At 39.4% G+C, this 20522-nt stretch overlaps 1 protein-coding gene across 14 annotated transcripts in view; it reads left to right on the forward strand.

The window, feature by feature from the left end:
- wnd (Mitogen-activated protein kinase kinase kinase 13 wallenda) overlaps window positions 1-20522 on the forward strand; it is a 436263-nt gene that overhangs the window by 389056 nt on the left and 26685 nt on the right. For all 14 annotated transcript variants that reach the window (XM_071659723.1, XM_071659719.1, XM_071659722.1 and 11 more), the window contains 2 exons: window positions 2704-2994; window positions 7764-8602. In XM_071659723.1, coding sequence (XP_071515824.1) covers window positions 2704-2994; window positions 7764-8602 — 1130 coding nt within the window. The remainder of the gene's footprint in view (window positions 1-2703; window positions 2995-7763; window positions 8603-20522) is intronic.

Here is a 20522-nt window from a genome sequence, read left to right on the forward strand (position 1 = left end):
GTTTGTGGATGGGGTTGTTATGGAGGTGAATGCAAGAGTTTTGGAAAGAGGGCAAGTATGCAGTCTGTTGTGGATGAGAGAGCTTGGGAAGTGAGTCAGTTGTTGTTCGCTGATGATACAGCGCTGGTGGCTGATTCATGTGAGAAACTGCAGAAGCTGGTGACTGAGTTTGGTAAAGTATGTGAAAGAAGAAAGTTAAGAGTAAATGTGAATAAGAGCAAGGTTATTAGGTAGAGTAGGGTTGAGGGTCAAGTCAATTGGAAGGTAAGTTTGAATGGAGAAAAACTGGAGGAAGTAAAGTGTTTTAGATATCTGGGAGTGGATCTGTCAGTGGATGGAACCATGGAAGCGGAAGTGAATCATAGGGTGGGGGAGGGGCGAAAATCCTGGGAGCCTTGAAGAATGTTTGGAAGTCGAGAACATTATCTCGGAAAGCAAAAATGGCTGTGTGAAGGAATAGTGGTTCCAATAATGTTGTATGTTTGCGAGGCGTGGGCTATGGATAGAGTTGTGCGCAGGAGGGTGGATGTGCTGGAAATGAGATGTTTGAGGACAATGTGTGGTGTGAGGTGGTTTGATCGAGTAAGTAACGTAAGGGTAAGAGAGATGTGTGGAAATGAAAAGAGCGTGGTTGAGAGAGCAGAAGAGGGTGTTTTGAAATGGTTTGGGCACATGGAGAGAATGAGTGAGGAAAGATTGACCAAGAGGATATATGTGTCGGAGGTGGAGGGAATGAGGAGAAGTGGGAGACCAAATTGGAGGTGGAAAGATGGAGTGAAAAAGATTTTGAGTGATCGGGGCTTGAACATGCAGGAGGGTGAAGGGCGGGCAAGGAATAGAGTGAATTGGATCGATGTGGTATACTGGGGTCGACGTGCTATCAATGGATTGAATCAAGGCGTGTGAAACATCTGGGGTAAACCATGGAAAGTTGTGTGGGGCCTGGATGTGGAAAGGGAGCTGTGGTTTCGGGTATTATTACATGACAGCTAGAGACTGAGTGTGAATGAATGGGGCCTTTGTTGTCTTTTCCTAGCGCTACCTCGCACACATGAGGGGGGAGGGGGATGTTATTCCATGTGTGGCGAGGTGGCGAAGGGAATAAATAAAGGCAGACAGTATGAATTATGTACATGTGTATATATGTATATGTCTGTGTGTGTATATATATGTGTACATTGAGATGTATAGGTATGTATATTTGCGTGTGTGGACGTGTATGTATATACATGTGTATGGGGGTGGGTTGGGCCATTTCTTTCATCTGTTTCCTTGTGCTACCTCGCAATTGCGGGAGACAGCGACAAAGCAAAATAAAAAAAAATAATAAAAAGAGAAGTTGGTACAATGTTTTTTTATGTTTCTTTTACATATTCCTACAGTCTTGAGTATTTTGATTTTTTTGATAGGTTATTCCTGACCACAAGTCATTTTATGTTGTGGTATGTTAACACTAGCTTCACCTTACATGAAGAATATCAAATATATTTTTGTTGTCAAGTGAATATGGGTTCTGGTACAGCATTTTAGGTAGTTCTTGAATTTAGGGTTTACATTTATCTTTAAATGTGAGTTAGAGGTCTAAGGGGTTTGGGACTCACATGGGGAAGCTTCTAGCTTTTATCATGTTCTTATCATTTTATGTAATTGCTAAAGATTAATTGTAAGCAAATGAGGCCTTTTCTGCATCTGTTCTAATTACAGCCATATTCCAAGCATCTCATACCTGACCACTTTTCCATGCTTCCATGCACTTTTCAGATCCATCCACTATAGTTTCACTTCACTATTTACTGTCTCACCTCTGCTTCCAACATATCTATATTTTAAAAGCTTATTGATATTCTTGCTTCCTTTTTTGTAATGTTTTCCTCTCCCTTTCACCTATTTCTCCCATTCCTTACCTTTATTCCTGCTGTATCATTATTCCTCCAGTATCAGTAAGCACATCTTTGTAATCATGATCTCATATTAGTTCTTTAGCTTATTCTTGCCATCTTAGAAAAACAAACTTGTATTCACCTCCCTCTACAATAGTTTGTTATACTGTTGTTGATATAAAGATTTAAGCTTCAGAGTAATCCAGTCAATTTCCTTATTTGATATCTTGATATTATTTAGAATTGTGGGTTCCTTGTGAGAGAACAAAATAGTACAAGTATAGGTTTGAAATGTTGGGATGAGTAGCGGTGAGTCATTGACACAGATAAGAAAGAAGCTGTTTAGGTCTAGAATGTTACTTAATGGTAATGTAAAACCAGATTGATCTAGATTCAGAATATTATACATGGTAATATTGCAGTATATCAGCCTACAGATAATCTTTTTACTATCTTCTGCATAGTACTTGTAAGTTTGAAATTAATGTTTAATGTGTGTAAAGAATAATGGCTTCTTCATGGGGAAAATAAAGGGATGAAAGGGGAAATATAAAAGATAGAACAAAATTAGGGAGACACCAGTCCTAAAGAGTATTGTATGGAGTTAGAGAATATTTAGCAAATCAACAGTGAAGCCTCTGTAAGACTTTAACCAAAAATGAGAACTTTCATGAAGAATAATTGTAGCCTAGTCTCATGCTAGTGGTTCTTTCTGAATAAATTCAGAAATCTTCCTGTACCATGTATTTTTTCTTGCCTATTATCATATAAATTTTTTTTTGTTTAATTATTTTCATAACTTAGAGCCTTCTTTCACCAACAGAACCGCTCCAAGAAACCTCTGTACATAGAAATGGGAACAAATAACTTACCACTATCCACAACTCGTCCCTCCTCCCTCCATGTTACACAGAACCATGCTCGCATTTCTTCTCCATCTCACACTGGAGGAGCAACAACAGAGTCAACTCACCAAGAGCCAGATATTGTGCGAGGAGGGTCAGGGTCAGGACGACGACGTTCTCGCCATCAGCGCAACAAAAGTCATGGGGGTGTTGTGGCATATGTCAGCTCGGCAACTAGTCCTAGGCATTGTACAGTGGCAGACAGAAGAGTAAGTTTTTTTTAGCTTCATAGATATGTATCTGAATATTTATTTTCATACACACACACACACACACACACACACACACACACACATGCTCAGACAGTGTGGCTTCAGGAGTGGTAGAGGATGTGTGGAACATGTGTTTACTTTGAAGTATTTGTTTAGAGAATACTTAGAGAAAGAGAGGGATTTGTGTGTGAAATTTATAGATCTTGAGAAGGCATATTATATGGTCAATAGGGATCCCTTGTGGAAGGGGTGACAAATATATATTGTGAGAGGAAAGCTGCAAGAAACAATGAGGAGGTTCTATCAAGAAAGTAAGGTGTGTTTGACAGGAAGTAAGGAGGGTGAGTGGTTCCTAGCCAAGGTGGGTCTGCAGGAAGGGTGTGTGATGTCATCATGGCTGTTTAATTTGTTAATTGACAGTGCTATAAGGGAATTAAATGGAAGCTCTTGGAGAGTGGTGGGTCTCCAGTCTGTTGGGGATGGATTTGGGTAGGTGTGTCAATTACTAGTTGCCAATGACAACTCTTGTGGCAGATTCAAATGAGAATCTACTGAAGTTTGTGTCTGAATTTAAGTGTGTATGTGAGAGGAGAAAGTTGAGGGCAATGTGAATAAAATTAAGGTTCCTAAGTTTAGTATGGGAGACAGAAGATTCCTAAGTTTAGTATGGGAGACAGAAGGATTTTTAAGTTTAGTATGGGAGACAGATCAGATGTGTGGAATGGAAAGAACCTTAGGGAAGTGAGGTATTTTAGATATCTGAGAGTGGCCAAGACAGCATATATAATCATAGGAGCTGAAGTGAACCATAGGTTAGTTGAGGGGGCTAAAGTTCTCTGTGCACTGAGGAGCATGTTGAAAGAGGGCAAAAGATGGGTATATTTGATGGTATAGTTGTTTTGACAGTGTTGCATAGATATGAGGGATGGATCTTGATAAAAATGTAAGGAAGAGAGTAGAGGAGTTTGAAATGCAATGCTGGAGGATGGTAGGTGGTGTGAGGAAGGATGATTGAGTTAGAAGTGATCGGGGAAGAGAGAGATATGGCAGTAAGACAAGTGTGGTTGAGAGAGCTGAGGAAGTGTGCTGAAATGGTTTGGACATAAGGAGAGGATGATTGAGAAGATAGTAATTAAGAGGGCATATATGCTAGCAGTGGAGGGAACAGAAAAGATGGATGGACTGAGGATAAGATGAAATGATGGATTGAAGGAATAGACTGAGGATAAAATGATGGAATAAAGGATGCTTTGAGGTATCAGGACCTGAATATGCAGGAGGGTGTGAGTTGTACATAGGATAAAGCAAATTAAGAGTGATGTGGTATACAGGGAGAGGTGTGTTGTCAGTGAGCTGAATCACATATGAAGTAGTCAGAGGAAACTATGGCTAGGGTCTATGGGGCTTAAATGTCGATAGGAGGCTCTGGTTTTGATACATTATATGTGACAGCTAGAAAGTGGATGTGGGCAAATGAGGCTGTTCTTTGTCTCTTCTTGGTGCTACCTGAGGATGCAGGAAATGGTGAACAAGTCTGAAAAGAAAGAATTATGTATATCTGTGTTGTGTGTGTGTGTTTGCAGTCTCTTGGAGGTGAATCAGGTACTCATTGCTGATGACACAGCATTGATGGTATATTTGATTGAGGGACTGCAGGGCATTTCTACAAGTTTAGGAGTGTCTAAAAGGAGAAAATTAAGTGTAAGTTTGATTAAAAGGAAGGTTATTAGATTTAGCACTGGAGAGAGACAGTTTAGCTGGAGTGAGAGTTTGAATGGAGAGAATGTAGATGAAGTGGAATGTTTTATTAACCTTGGACATGGTAATGAATGGAACCAAGGGGCTAAAGTGAGCCGTATGTTGGATGAGTAGGTGAATGCTCTGGATAGATTTGAAGAATGTGTGGAAAGAGAGGGCAAAGATGGCTATATATGATGGTATAATAGTCCCATTGGTATTGCATGGTTACAAGGCATGGGCCCCTGGATGACAAAGTATGGAAGAGGGTTGATGTTTTGTAAATGGAATGTATGAGGACAATATGTGCTGTGGTAGGGATGAGGATAATGTGTGGTGTGAGGGGAATAGACGTGATGGTGAGAGGAGTTTGTTTGATAGGTGAAGAGAATGTGTTGAAATTGTTTGCCTTGGTCACATGGAGAGGATGGAGGTGTTGACAAAGAGGGTATACATATGTGAAGCCAAGGGAACAAGGTAAGGGGGGAATCCAAGGACGAGGTGGAAAGATGGAGTGAAAGATGCTTTTAGTTTTCAGGGCTTGAACATACAAGAGAGTGTAAGGTGTGCAAGGGATAAAGTGAATTGGAGTGATGTGGCTTACAGGGGTCAATTTGCTGTCAGTGGGCTGAACTAGGGCATACAAAGCATTCAGGGGAAACCAAGGAAAGGTCTTTGGGTCCTCGGGCATGATAAGTCTTATGTTGAACGCGTGTTTGTAGTGTTACAACTGAAAAAAAATTGTAACTTGTATATCTGGGGAGTATGGTTTATGATGGTGTATCTCTGGTGGGATAGAATTTAAGGCTGCCTTGTGGGGGCAGTTGTTCAATGCTTGTCATTTCATTATTGTGTGTATGTGCTTAGTCATTGCAGGGGTAAGGATTTTTGTTTCTGCTAGAAGATTGATGGTTGATTGTATTATGGTTTGGATGGAAGGAGCCCAGGGCTGTTGCAAAGAATTGTGCTTTGAGCATATTGAAATGAGATTGTACTGAGAGAATCTTTGTTTCATTGTGCAGGAGTTGAGTGTATGTGGTTACTAGGTGGCCAGTAAATGTTTTCTGTGGTTTGTAGTTTTGTTATAATTGCTTTTGAGAGAGTGGATGACTAGGTAGGTGAAGCATAGTTGATGGTGGAACACATGAACCATTCATAAAAGATGCCAGCAAGTGTTCTGACAGTGTTCAGTTATTTGTGGCCTTTGTGTTGATGTTTGTGGTGTGGGGAGTAAATGTCATGTGTGTATTATACATGTCACCTTGTATGGTTTAAGTTCTGTTGAATGACAGTCAACATTCAAGGTTTTAAGAGGGTATAGCTTGGATTTGTCTGTCCAGGATTAATAGGGTGACAGTTGATTTTTATGGGAATGCAGACATTCTCATTTTTGTAAGCCAGTATTTTAGTTGTGCGATGTTATGTTGCATGTTACGAGGGTATTGTCATGTGATGTAATTGTTAGGTCATGTGAGAGGTTTGTAGGGGAAATTGGAAGGTCATGTAGGGAGAGACTGAAGAAGGCTGGAGAAAGAATTGCTTTTTGGGGAACTCCTTGGAAGACTCTTGAGGGGTTCACAGGTCAAGCCCTCTGGCCGGCTATGAAATTGGTTAATCTCTTCTTGTCATTTTTGTATAGGGTTGTATCAAGTATCTTTTGGATAAGGATGTCTCAGGGAACAATGTCAAATGCTTTTTTCCTGAATACTGCCACTGGTACAGTGTGGGAGGGGGGTTGAGGCTGGCTAAAGCCATCAAGGATGTGTTTTGTATGGTTCTTATGCAGTGCAGTAAAGGGCTGAAAACTGCTTTGTGGGAAAGAGGGACATCTTGCTTATATAGTTTTTCGAGGAGTTTGGCTGTTGATGAAAATAGCAACATTGGGTGACAGGAGTAGGAGGAATAAAGGGACTTGGATGGTTTCAGAATTGGTACTATGTTGGGAAGGTTTCAGGTGTTAGGATTTTGTGTAGCCAGGAGTGCTTGGCTTGTATTTTGACCAAACTGTTTTATTTGGAAATTTGATGTGTTATTGGGGCCAGTTGCAAGGAAGTTCTTTAAGGTGTTAATTGCATTTTGAATGTTTGAAGGTATGAAGGGTGGCTAAGCATTTGTTTCTGGGTGAAGTTTGTGTAGTTCTTTGTAGCTCTTCCATTTATTTATTTACTATTTGCTTGTGAATCATTTTTGAGTAGTGTTTCACAAGTACTTAGCGTTCTTTAGGAGAGAGGGAATGTTGTTTTGGGTTAGTGCTTCACACATGGGTGCTGTGGTGGTATGGGATGTGTGAAGTTTTCTTTACTTTTATCCAGAGTTTGTTGCTGTAGGTTTTTTGGTCTGTAGTGTCAAGAAGTGCATGCCAGTTACCTTTTTGTTATCCATTCAATAGATTGATGATGGTATTGTTCAGAGTTTGGCTTTGCTTTATGGTCTCTGTTGGTGGGGAGTGGATTTTGTCTGTGTGTGTTTCTTTGCTATATAATGTCTACAATTAGATGGAGAAGTTTAGGTTATATTGCTGTCTATGCCCTTAAGGTATGTTTTTTATGATTCCTTGGTTGTCATTGTTGATGAAATGTGAAATGGTTTGATAAGAGGATGGGCAGATATCTAAGGTGAATACTTGGAGCTTGGTGTCTGTATACTGTGCGAATGCTGGCCAGTTTGCTTTCCTTTTTTTTTTCTTCTTTTAAGTATATGGGTGCATGCTTAAGGTGTTTTTGGGCATGTGTAATCAAAACAAGTAGATGGTCAGAGAAGAATCAGTGTATATCAGTTTTGTTGTGTAAACGGTCATTTTGTGGGCATTGATTCTTTTGTTACTTTAATATCAAAATATATTCTAAATTTTGGAAATTAGAAATTATTGTGCTATAGTTTGAGTAAAATATTTGTATTATTCATTAGTATTGACAAATCATACTGAAGCTGTATATAATGAAATACTTGGCATCATCTTTTGTCAAGACTTACTGCATTGGAAAATATATTATAATGTAATTACCAGACTTATTTCATTTTAACAACAGGGGTACAGTTTAAGTCCAAGTCAAGAAAGAGTTCCTATATTGGTGGACTCAGGCACCCAAACAGACCATATGGATATGAGTGAAACAGATACATCTCCTGTAAAGACACCAGGGCCACACAAGCCATCTACCCTGCCTCTTCAGCAAGAAGAGAGAGATACAGGTGGAGGTAGCAACCCGCCCTGTGGACATACTGTCCTTGAAACAAGTCCAAATGGTAACACAATCCCAGAACAAAGCCCCTGCTGTGAACATTGCCCCAGACAGCAGTACCGACGTTTCACCTCAACAGATTCCAATGATTCTAATAAGAATTTTCCATTAGCTGATCCTGTTGTAGCTAAATTGAGTGAGGGTAGACAAGAATTTACTATTGAAGAAACTCTTCAAATCCTCAACAATAATGAGGATGATGTGGATATTCTCCATCAACTTGGTGACAAATGGGATGCAATTGAGAGAGTACTAGCGGATAAAAAAGCACTGCCAAATGGTTATAGACAAGTAAAACATGGACCTCTCATGAGATTTGAGCACTCTATTCCTGAAAATGACTTTTCTGAATCAACACCAATGGATATTGGTCAGTCAAAGTTAGAGGGAATGTCACAGAGTCAATCCTCTAATAACACTAATGAGGCAGATGAAGAAGAGAGACACTCCAGTATTGATCCAGATATTCTGAATAGGAATTCTGATATGGTAGCATCCAGTGAGCTAGACTCCAGCCACGATTCAGTTGGTCATGAAGTTTCAGCATCAGAGGAAGAAGAAGAGGGAGATGATGACTGTGATGATGGGTCACTAGATGGTCATTACCAAATAATCAAGCGAAGGTGGTAAGTAATGTGCATGTTCTTTGTCATATTGTCTTTTCATTATTTCATCATTTATAATGAAGTTCCATCCTTGTTTAAGAAGGATGGGGACACATTAGGTCGAGGTAATGGAAAAAATTAAGTTATGTATCTTATTGAGTAGTTTACAGTGTAGCCTAATTTAGGCTTTTTCCCTGCTTACCTTTAAGTTACCTAAGTTGATTCCAGTGAATTTGTAATAGAAATTTGTTTATTAGTTACAGGTTATTAGCTTTGGGCACATTCAGTATAAAAGAAAGATAATTGTAAATACTATGTGAATAAGAGTAAGGTTATTAGGTACAGTAGGGCTGAGGGACAAGTCAGTTGGGAGGTAAGTTTGAATGGAGAAAAACTGGAGGAAGTGAAGTGTTTTAGGTATCTGGGAGTGGATTTGGCGGCGGATGGAACCATAGAAGTGAAAGTGAATCATAGGGTGGGGGAGGGGGCAAAAATTCTGGGAGCGTTGAAGAATGTGTGGAAGTCAAGAACATTATCTCGGAAAGCAAAAATGGGTATGTTTGAAGGAATAGTGGTTCCAACAATGTTATATGATTGCGAGGCATGGGCTATAGATAGAGTTGTGTGAGGAGGCTGGATGTGCTGGAAATGAGATGTTTGAGGACAATATGTGGTGTGAGGTGGTTTGATCGAGTAAGTAATGTAAGGGTAAGAGAGATGTGTGGTAATAAAAAGAGCGTGGTTGAGAGAGCACAAGGTGTTTTGAAATGGTTTGGTCACATGGAGAGAATGAGTGAGGAAAAACTGACCAAGAGGATATATGTGTTGGAGGTGGAGGGAACGAGGGGAAGTGGGAGACAAATTGGAGGTGGAAAGATGGAGTGAAAAAGATTTTGAGTGATCGTGCCTGAATATGCAGGAGGGTGTTGTTAGGGAGGTGAATGCAAGAGTTTTGGAAAGAGGGGCAAGTATGAAGTCTGTTGTGGATGAGAGAGCTTGGGAAGTGAGTCAGTTGTTGTTCGCTGATGATACAGCGCTGGTGGCTGATTCATGTGCGAAACTGCAGAAGCTGGTGACTGAGTTTGGTAAAGTGTGTGAAAGAAGAAAGTTAAGAGTAAATGTGAATAAGAGCAAGGTTATTAGGTACAGTAGGGTTGAGGGTCAAGTCAATTGGGAGGTAAGTTTGAATGGAGAATATATATATATATATATATATATATATTCTTTTTCTTTTCTTTCAAACTATTCGCCATTTCCCGCATTAGCGAGGTAGCGTTAAGAACAGAGGCCTGGGCCTTTGAGGGAATACCCTCACCTGGCCCGATTCTCTGTTCCTTCTTTTGGAAAATTAAAAAAAAATGAGAGGGGAGGATATAGATATATATATATATATATGGTTGTTTAATTTGTTTATGGATGGGGTTGTTAGGGAGGTGAATGCAAGAGTCCTGGAAAGAGGGGCAAGTATGAAGTCTGTTGGGGATGAGAGAGCCTGGGAAGTGAGTCAGTTGTTGTTCGCTGATGATACAGCGCTGGTGGCTGATTCATGTGAGAAACTGCAGAAGCTGGTGACTGAGTTTGGTAAAGTGTGTGGAAGAAGAAAGTTAAGAGTAAATGTGAATAAGAGCAAGGTTATTAGGTACAGTAGGGTTGAGGGTCAAGTCAATTGGGAGGTAAGTTTGAATGGAGAAAAACTGGAGGAAGTGAAGTGTTTTAGATATCTGGGAGTGGATCTGTCAGCGGATGGAACCATGGAAGCGGAAGTGGATCATAGGGTGGGGGAGGGGGCGAAAATTTTGGGAGCCTTGAAAAATGTGTGGAAGTCGAGAACATTATCTCGGAAAGCAAAAATGGGTATGTTTGAAGGAATAGTGGTTCCAACAATGTTGTATGGTTGCGAGGCGTGGGCTATGGATAGAGTTGTGCGCAGGAGGATGGATGTGCTGGAAATGAGATGTTTGAGGACAATGTGTGGTGTGAGGTGGTTTGATCGAGTAAGTAACGTAAGGGTAAGAGAGATGTGTGGAAATAAAAAGAGCGTGGTTGAGAGAGCAGAAGAGGGTGTTTTGAAATGGTTTGGGCACATGGAGAGAATGAGTGAGGAAAGATTGACCAAGAGGATATATGTGTCGGAGGTGGAGGGAACGAGGAGAAGAGGGAGACCAAATTGGAGGTGGAAAGATGGAGTGAAAAAGATTTTGTGTGATCGGGGCCTGAACATGCAGGAGGGTGTAAGGAGGGCAAGGAATAGAGTGAATTGGAGCGATGTGGTATACAGGGGTTGACGTGCTGTCAGTGGAGTGAATCAAGGCATGTGAGGCGTCTGGGGTGGACCATGGAAAGCTGTGTAGGTATGTATACACGTGTGTGGACATGTGTATGTACATGTGTATGGGGGGGGGGGGTTGGGCCATTTCTTTCGTCTGTTTCCTTGCGCTACCTCGCAGACGCGGGAGACAGCGACAAAGTATAAAAAAAAAAAAAAAAAAAAATATATATATATATATATATATATATATATATATATATATATATATATATATATATATATGGGAGCGGGGGGCTGGAAATCCTCCCCTCTCATTTTTTTTTAATTTTCCAAAAGAAGGAACAGAGAAGGGGGCCAGGTAAGGATATTCCCTCAAAGGCCCAGTCCTCTGTTCTTAACGCTATATATATATATATATATATATATATATATATATATATATATATATATTTTTTTTTTTTCATACTATTCGCCATTTCCCGCATTAGCGAGGTAGCGTTAAGAACAGAGGACTGGGCCTTTGAGGGAATATCCTCATATGGCCCCCTTCTCTGTTCCTTCTTTTGGAAAATTTAAAAAGAAATGAGAGGGGAGGATTTCCAGCCCCCCCGCTCCCTTCCCTTTTAGTCGCCTTCTACGACATGCAGGGAATACGTGGGAAGTATTCTTTCTCCCCTATATATATTTATCTATTTATTCACTTTGCCCTGCCGCTGCCTCCCGCGCCAGCGAGGTAGTGTATATATATATATATATAGTATATATATATATATATATATATATATATATATATATATACATATATATATAATATATATACATATATATATAATTTTCTCACATACATTCTTCAAAGCAAACACCTGATCCACACATCCTCTACCACTTCTGAAACCACACTGCTCTTCCCCAATCTGATGCTCTGTACATGCCTTCACCCTCTCAATCAATATCCTCCCATATAATTTACCAGGAATACTCAACAAACTTATACCTCTGTAATTTGAGCACTCACTCTTATCCCCTTTGCCTTTGTACAATGGCACTATGCACGCATTCCGCCAATCCTCAGGCACCTCACCATGAGTCATACATACATTAAATAACCTTACCAACCAGTCAACAATACAGTCACCCCCTTTTTTAATAAATTCCACTGCAATACCATCCAAACCTGCTGCCTTGCCGGCTTTCATCTTCCGCAAAGCTTTTACTACCTCTTCTCTGTTTACCCAATCATCTTCCCTAACCCTCTCACTTTGCACACCACCTCGACCAAAACACCCTATATCTGCCACTCTATCATCAAACACATTCAACAAACCTTGAAAATACTCACTACATCTCCTTCTCACATCACCACTACTTGTTATCACCTCCCCATTTGCGCCCTTCACTGAAGTTCCCATTTGCTCCCTTGTCTTACGCACTTTATTTACCTCCTTCCAGAACATCTTTTTATTCTCCCTAAAATTTAATGATACTCTCTCACCCCAACTCTCATTTGCCCTTTTTTTCTCCTCTTGCACCTTTCTCTTGACCTCCTGTCTCTTTCTTTTATACATCTCCCACTCAATTTCATTTTTTCCCTGCAAAAATTGTCCAAATGCCTCTCTCTTCTCTTCTGAGAAATACTTAGAAAAGCAAATGGATTTGTATGTAGCATTTATGGATCTGGAGAAGGCATATGATAGAGTTGATAGAGATGCTCTGTGGAAGGTATTAAGAATATATGGTGTGGGAGGCAAGTTGTTAGAAGCAGTGAAAAGTTTTATCGAGGATGTAAGGCATGTGTACGTGTAGGAAGAGAGGAAAGTGATTGGTTCTCAGTGAATGTAGGTTTGCGGCAGGGATGTGTGATGTCTCCATGGTTGTTTAATTTGTTTATGGATGGGGTTGTTAGGGAGGTGAATGCAAGAGTTTTGGAAAGAGGGGCAAGTATGAAGTCTGTTGGGGATGAGAGAGCTTGGGAAGTGAGTCATTTGTTGTTCACTGATGATACAGCGCTTGTGGCTGATTCATGTGAGAAACTGCAGAAGCTGGTGACTGAGTTTGGTAAAGTGTGTGAAAGAAGAAAGTTAAGAGTAAATGTGAATAAGAGCAAGGTTATTAGGTACAGTAGGGTTGAGGGTCAAGTCAATTGGGAGGTGAGTTTGAATGGAGAAAAACTGGAGGAAGTGAAGTGTTTTAGATATCTGGGAGTGGATCTGGCAGCGGATGGAACCATGGAAGCGGAAGTGGATCATAGGGTAGGGGAGGGGGCGAAAATTCTGGGAGCCTTGAAGAATGTGTGGAAGTCGAGAACATTATCTCGGAAAGCAAAAATGGGTATGTTTGAAGGAATAGTGGTTCCAACAATGTTGTATGGTTGCGAGACGTGGGCTATGGATAGAGTTGTGCGCAGGAGGATGGATGTGCTGGAAATGAGATGTTTGAGGACAATATGTGGTGTGAGGTGGTTTGATCGAGTAAGAAACGTAAGGGTAAGAGAGATGTGTGGAAATAAAAAGAGCATGGTTGAGAGAGCAGAAGAGGGTGTTTTGAAATGGTTTGGGCACATGGAGAAAATGAGTGAGGAAAGATTGACCAAGAGAATATATGTGTCGGAGGTGGAGGGAACGAGGAGAAGAGGGAGACCAAATTGGAGGTGGAAAGATGGAGTGAAAAAGATTTTGTGTGATTGGGGCCTGAACATGCAGGAGGGTGAAAGGAGGGCAAGGGATAGAGTGAATTGGAGCGATGTGGTATACCGGGGTTGACGTGCTGTCAGTGGATTGAATCAAGGCATGTGAAGCGTCTGGGGTAAACCATGGAAAGCTGTGTAGGTATGTATATTTGCGTGTGTGGACGTATGTATATACATGTGTATGGGGGTGGGTTGGGCCATTTCTTTCGTCTGTTTCCTTGCGCTACCTCGCAAACGCGGGAGACAGCGACAAAGCAAAAAAAAAAAAAAATATATATATATATATATATATATATATATATATATATATATATATATATATATATATATATATATATATATATATTTCTTTCAAACTATTTGCCATTTCCCGCGTTAGCAAGGTAGCGTTAAGAACAGAGGACTGGGCCTCTGAGGGAATATATATATATATATATATATATATATATATATATATATATATATATATATATATATATATATATATATATATATATTCCTATGAGTCCACGAGGAAAATGAAACACGAAAAGTTCCCAAGTGCACTTTCGTGTAATAATCACATCATCATGGGAGACACAAGAGAGGAATATAAGAGTCAGTTGATATACATCGAAGAGACGAAGCTAGGATGCCATTTGGTAAACATGTGATTGTCCAAAACATACAACGAGCATTCATAAACTTATCATTTTACAAATCTTATCAACAATAAAGTTATCTAATTTGTACAGACCATCACTAATATTAAGATTATAATTCTTTGTGTATTTAATAATAGAAGATTCAATGATATTTCTCTTGGTGATAGAGTTAGAGTTAACAACTGAGATGGCGTTACTCCAGTCAATACAATGATCATAGTTTTTAACATGATTAAACAAGGCATTTGATTCCTGTCCCGTTCTTATACTATATTTATGTTGCTTAAGTCTAACAGAAAGATCCTTACCAGTCTGACCAACATAAAATTTATCACAGTTTCCACAAGGAACTTTATAGATGCAACCAAGAGAATTTTCTGGTGAATTCCTGATTAAGATATTCTTTATAGTATTATTGTTGCTAAAGGCAACATTTACATTAAAGGATTTAAGCAACATGGGAAGCAAAGTGAAATTATTATTAAAAGGGAGAACTAAAAGATTCTTGGTGTTAATGGGAGGTTTGGGCTCAACTCTATAAAATGATTTCTTTGCTAACTTAAGGGATGTATCAATGAAAGATCTAGGGTACTTTAACTCAGATCCAATAGAATATAACTCTGGACTGCAAATACGTAATGCCCTTAGGAACATAGATTGAAATGATGATAATTTAACTCTGTCATGTTGAGATGAGTAATAATGGATATATGAGCATACATTGGTGGGTTTTCTGTATATGCTAAACTTAAACTTGTTTCCTTTGTATGGATCATGCAATCTAAAAATGGTAACATACCATTATTTTCATTTTCTACAGTAAATTTGATGGAAGGTACTAAATTGTTATGTAAGGGGAGAAATTTTTGTAAATTTTCATCTATTGGCCAAACACAAAGAACATCATCTACATACCTAAACCAAATTGCATTAGAAGGTAAGATATCCTTTAGTAATTTTGTTTCAAAAAATTCCATATAAAGATTACTAAGTAAAGGTGAAAGAGGGTTACCCATTGCCATACCAAATTTTTGAGCATAATAATCTCCATTAAATTGAAATACACAGTCTTTTATACACAATTTTATCAGTTCAATAAAATTAGACTTTGAAACAGGTAATTGAATATCATCCAAGACATCAAATAAATATTCTAAAACGTCATCAACTGGAACTTTAGTGAAAAGTGAGGAAACATCAAAGCTAACTAGTTTGAAATCAAAATTAATGTTGATATTGTTTAGCTTGTTGACTAAATGTACATTGTTCATGATATTAGAATTTGATACCTTACCTACTAAAGGGCTTAATAAGGAAACTAACCATTTTGATAATTTATATGTGATGGAGCCTACTGTACTCACTATAGGTCTTGCTGGAAAATTTTGTTTATGTGTTTTGATAAGTCCATACATATATGGCAATGAAGGGGACAAAGATGACAAATTTTTGATAAGAGAAATGTTACCTTTCAACAACAACTTCATTTCTTTATTGAAGTGAGAATTAACTGCTTCTAATGGATTTTTACTAAGTTTAGAATATGTTGTGTTATCATTTACAAGATCATTCATTTTAGATAAATACTTACTTATATCTAAAATCACAACAGTGTTAGCCTTAGCCTTATATCAACTGACTGTTATATTCCTCTCTTGTGCCTCCCCTGATGATGTGATTATTACATGAAAGTGCACTTGGGAACTTTTCGTGTTTCATTTTCCTCGTGGACTCATAGGAATATCTTGATCATGCGCAAAATTGTGATCCTTTCCAATATATATATATATATATATATATATATATATATATATATATATATATATATATATATATATATATATATATATATATATATTTTTTTTTTTTTTTTTTTATACTTTGTCGCTGTCTCCCGCGTTTGCGAGGTAGCGCAAGGAAACAGACGAAAGAAATGGCCCAACCCCCCCCCATACACATGTATATACACACGTCCACACACGCAAATATACATACCTACACAGCTTTCCATGGTTTACCCCAGACGCTTCACATGCCTTGATTCAATCCACTGACAGCACGTCAACCCCTGTATACCACATCGCTCCAATCACTCTATTCTTGCCCTCCTTTCACCCTCCTGCATGTTCAGGCCCCGATCACACAAAATCTTTTTCACTCCATCTTTCCACCTCCAATTTGGTCTCCCTCTTCTCCTCGTTCCCTCCACCTCCGACACATATATCCTCTTGGTCAATCTTTCCTCACTCATTCTCTCCATGTGCCCAAACCATTTCAAAACACCCTCTTCTGCTCTCTCAACCACGCTCTTTTTATTTCCACACATCTCTCTTACCCTTACGTTACTCACTCGATCAAACCACCTCACACCACACATTGTCCTCAAACATCTCATTTCCAGCACATCCATCCTCCTGCGCACAACTCTATCCATAGCCCACGCCTCGCAACCATACAACATTGTTGGAACCACTATTCCTTCAAACATACCCATTTTTGCTTTCCGAGATAATGTTCTCGACTTCCACACATTCTTCAAGGACCCCCAGAATTTTCGCCCCCTCCCCCACCCTATGATCCACTTCCGCTTCCATGGTTCCATCCGCTGCCAGATCCACTCCCAGATATCTAAAACACTTCACTTCCTCCAGTTTTTCTCCATTCAAACTCACCTCCCAATTGACTTGACCCTCAACCCTACTGTACCTAATAACCTTGCTCTTATTCACATTTACTCTTAACTTTCTTCTTTCACACACTTTACCAAACTCAGTCACCAGCTTCTGCAGTTTCTCACATGAATCAGCCACCAGCGCTGTATCATCAGCGAACAACAACTGACTCACTTCCCAAGCTCTCTCATCCCCAACAGACTTCATACTTGCCCCTCTTTCCAAAACTCTTGCATTTACCTCCCTAACAACCCCATCCATAAACAAATTAAACAACCATGGAGACATCACACACCCCTGCCGCAAACCTACATTCACTGAGAACCAATCACTTTCCTCTCTTCCTACACGTACACATGCCTTACATCCTCGATAAAAACTTTTCACTGCTTCTAACAACTTTCCTCCCACACCATATATTCTTAATACCTTCCACAGAGCATCTCTATCAACTCTATCATATGCCTTCTCCAGATCCATAAATGCTACATACAAATCCATTTGCTTTTCTAAGTATTTCTCACATACATTCTTCAAAGCAAACACCTGATCCACACATCCTCTACCACTTCTGAAACCACACTGCTCTTCCCCAATCTGATGCTCTGTACATGCCTTCACCCTCTCAATCAATATCCTCCCATATAATTTACCAGGAATACTCAACAAACTTATACCTTTGTAATTTGAGCACTCACTCTTATCCCCTTTGCCTTTGTACAATGGCACTATGCACGCATTCCGCCAATCCTCAGGCACCTCACCATGAGTCATACATACATTAAATAACCTTACCAACCAGTCAACAATACAGTCACCCCCTTTTTTAATAAATTCCACTGCAATACCATCCAAACCTGCTGCCTTGCCGGCTTTCATCTTCCGCAAAGCTTTTACTACCTCTTCTCTGTTTACCCAATCATCTTCCCTAACCCTCTCACTTTGCACACCACCTCGACCAAAACACCCTATATCTGCCACTCTATCATCAAACACATTCAACAAACCTTGAAAATACTCACTCCATCTCCTTCTCACATCACCACTACTTGTTATCACCTCCCCATTTGCGCCCTTCACTGAAGTTCCCATTTGCTCCCTTGTCTTACGCACTTTATTTACCTCCTTCCAGAACATCTTTTTATTCTCCCTAAAATTTAATGATACTCTCTCACCCCAACTCTCATTTGCCCTTTTTTTCTCCTCTTGCACCTTTCTCTTGACCTCCTGTCTCTTTCTTTTATACATCTCCCACTCAATTTCATTTTTTCCCTGCAAAAATTGTCCAAATGCCTCTCTCTTCTCTTCTGAGAAATACTTAGAAAAGCAAATGGATTTGTATGTAGCATTTATGGATCTGGAGAAGGCATATGATAGAGTTGATAGAGATGCTCTGTGGAAGGTATTAAGAATATATGGTGTGGGAGGCAAGTTGTTAGAAGCAGTGAAAAGTTTTATCGAGGATGTAAGGCATGTGTACGTGTAGGAAGAGAGGAAAGTGATTGGTTCTCAGTGAATGTAGGTTTGCGGCAGGGATGTGTGATGTCTCCATGGTTGTTTAATTTGTTTATGGATGGGGTTGTTAGGGAGGTGAATGCAAGAGTTTTGGAAAGAGGGGCAAGTTTGAAGTCTGTTGGGGATGAGAGAGCTTGGGAAGTGAGTCAGTTGTTGTTCACTGATGATACAGCGCTGGTGGCTGATTCATGTGAGAAACTGCAGAAGCTGGTGACTGAGTTTGGTAAAGTGTGTGAAAGAAGAAAGTTAAGAGTAAATGTGAATAAGAGCAAGGTTATTAGGTACAGTAGGGTTGAGGGTCAAGTCAATTGGGAGGTGAGTTTGAATGGAGAAAAACTGGAGGAAGTGAAGTGTTTTAGATATCTGGGAGTGGATCTGGCAGCGGATGGAACCATGGAAGCGGAAGTGGATCATAGGGTAGGGGAGGGGGCGAAAATTCTGGGAGCCTTGAAGAATGTGTGGAAGTCGAGAACATTATCTCGGAAAGCAAAAATGGGTATGTTTGAAGGAATAGTGGTTCCAACAATGTTGTATGGTTGCGAGACGTGGGCTATGGATAGAGTTGTGCGCAGGAGGATGGATGTGCTGGAAATGAGATGTTTGAGGACAATATGTGGTGTGAGGTGGTTTGATCGAGTAAGAAACGTAAGGGTAAGAGAGATGTGTGGAAATAAAAAGAGCATGGTTGAGAGAGCAGAAGAGGGTGTTTTGAAATGGTTTGGGCACATGGAGAAAATGAGTGAGGAAAGATTGACCAAGAGAATATATGTGTCGGAGGTGGAGGGAACGAGGAGAAGAGGGAGACCAAATTGGAGGTGGAAAGATGGAGTGAAAAAGATTTTGTGTGATTGGGGCCTGAACATGCAGGAGGGTGAAAGGAGGGCAAGGAATAGAGTGAATTGGAGCGATGTGGTATACCGGGGTTGACGTGCTGTCAGTGGATTGAATCAAGGCATGTGAAGCGTCTGGGGTAAACCATGGAAAGCTGTGTAGGTATGTATATTTGCGTGTGTGGACGTATGTATATACATGTGTATGGGGGTGGGTTGGGCCATTTCTTTCGTCTGTTTCCTTGCGCTACCTCGCAAACGCGGGAGACAGCGACAAAGCAAAAAAAAAAAATATATATATATATATATATATATATATATATATATATATATATATATATATATATATATATATATATTTCTTTCAAACTATTTGCCATTTCCCGAGTTAGCAAGGTAGCGTTAAGAACAGAGGACTGGGCCTCTGAGGGAATATATATATATATATATATATATATATATATTCCTATGAGTCCACGAGGAAAATGAAACACGAAAAGTTCCCAAGTGCGCTTTCGTGTAATAATCACATCATCATGGGAGACACAAGAGAGGAATATAAGAGTCAGTTGATATACATCGAAGAGACGAAGCTAGGATGCCATTTGGTAAACATGTGATTGTCCAAAACATACAACGAGCGTTCATAAACTTATCATTTTACAAATCTTATCAACAATAAAGTTATCTAATTTGTACAGACCATCACTAATATTAAGATTATAATTCTTTGTGTATTTAATAATAGAAGATTCAATAGAAGATTCAATTTCTCTTGGTGATAGAGTTAGAGTTAACAACTGAGATGGCGTTACTCCAGTCAATACAATGATCATAGTTTTTAACATGATTAAACAAGGCATTTGATTCCTGTCCCGTTCTTATACTATATTTATGTTGCTTAAGTCTAACAGAAAGATCCTTACCAGTCTGACCAACATAAAATTTATCACAGTTTCCACAAGGAACTTTATAGATGCAACCAAGAGAATTTTCTGGTGAATTCCTGATTAAGATATTCTTTATAGTATTATTGTTGCTAAAGGCAACATTTACATTAAAGGATTTAAGCAACATGGGAAGCAAAGTGAAATTATTATTAAAAGGGAGAACTAAAAGATTCTTGGTGTTAATGGGAGGTTTGGGCTCAACTCTATAAAATGATTTCTTTGCTAACTTAAGGGATGTATCAATGAAAGATCTAGGGTACTTTAACTCAGATCCAATAGAATATAACTCTGGACTGCAAATACGTAATGCCCTTAGGAACATAGATTGAAATGATGATAATTTAACTCTGTCATGTTGAGATGAGTAATAATGGA

This window comes from Panulirus ornatus, chromosome 68, assembly GCF_036320965.1.
Source record: "Panulirus ornatus isolate Po-2019 chromosome 68, ASM3632096v1, whole genome shotgun sequence".
Classification (NCBI taxonomy): Eukaryota; Metazoa; Arthropoda; class Malacostraca; order Decapoda; family Palinuridae; genus Panulirus; species Panulirus ornatus.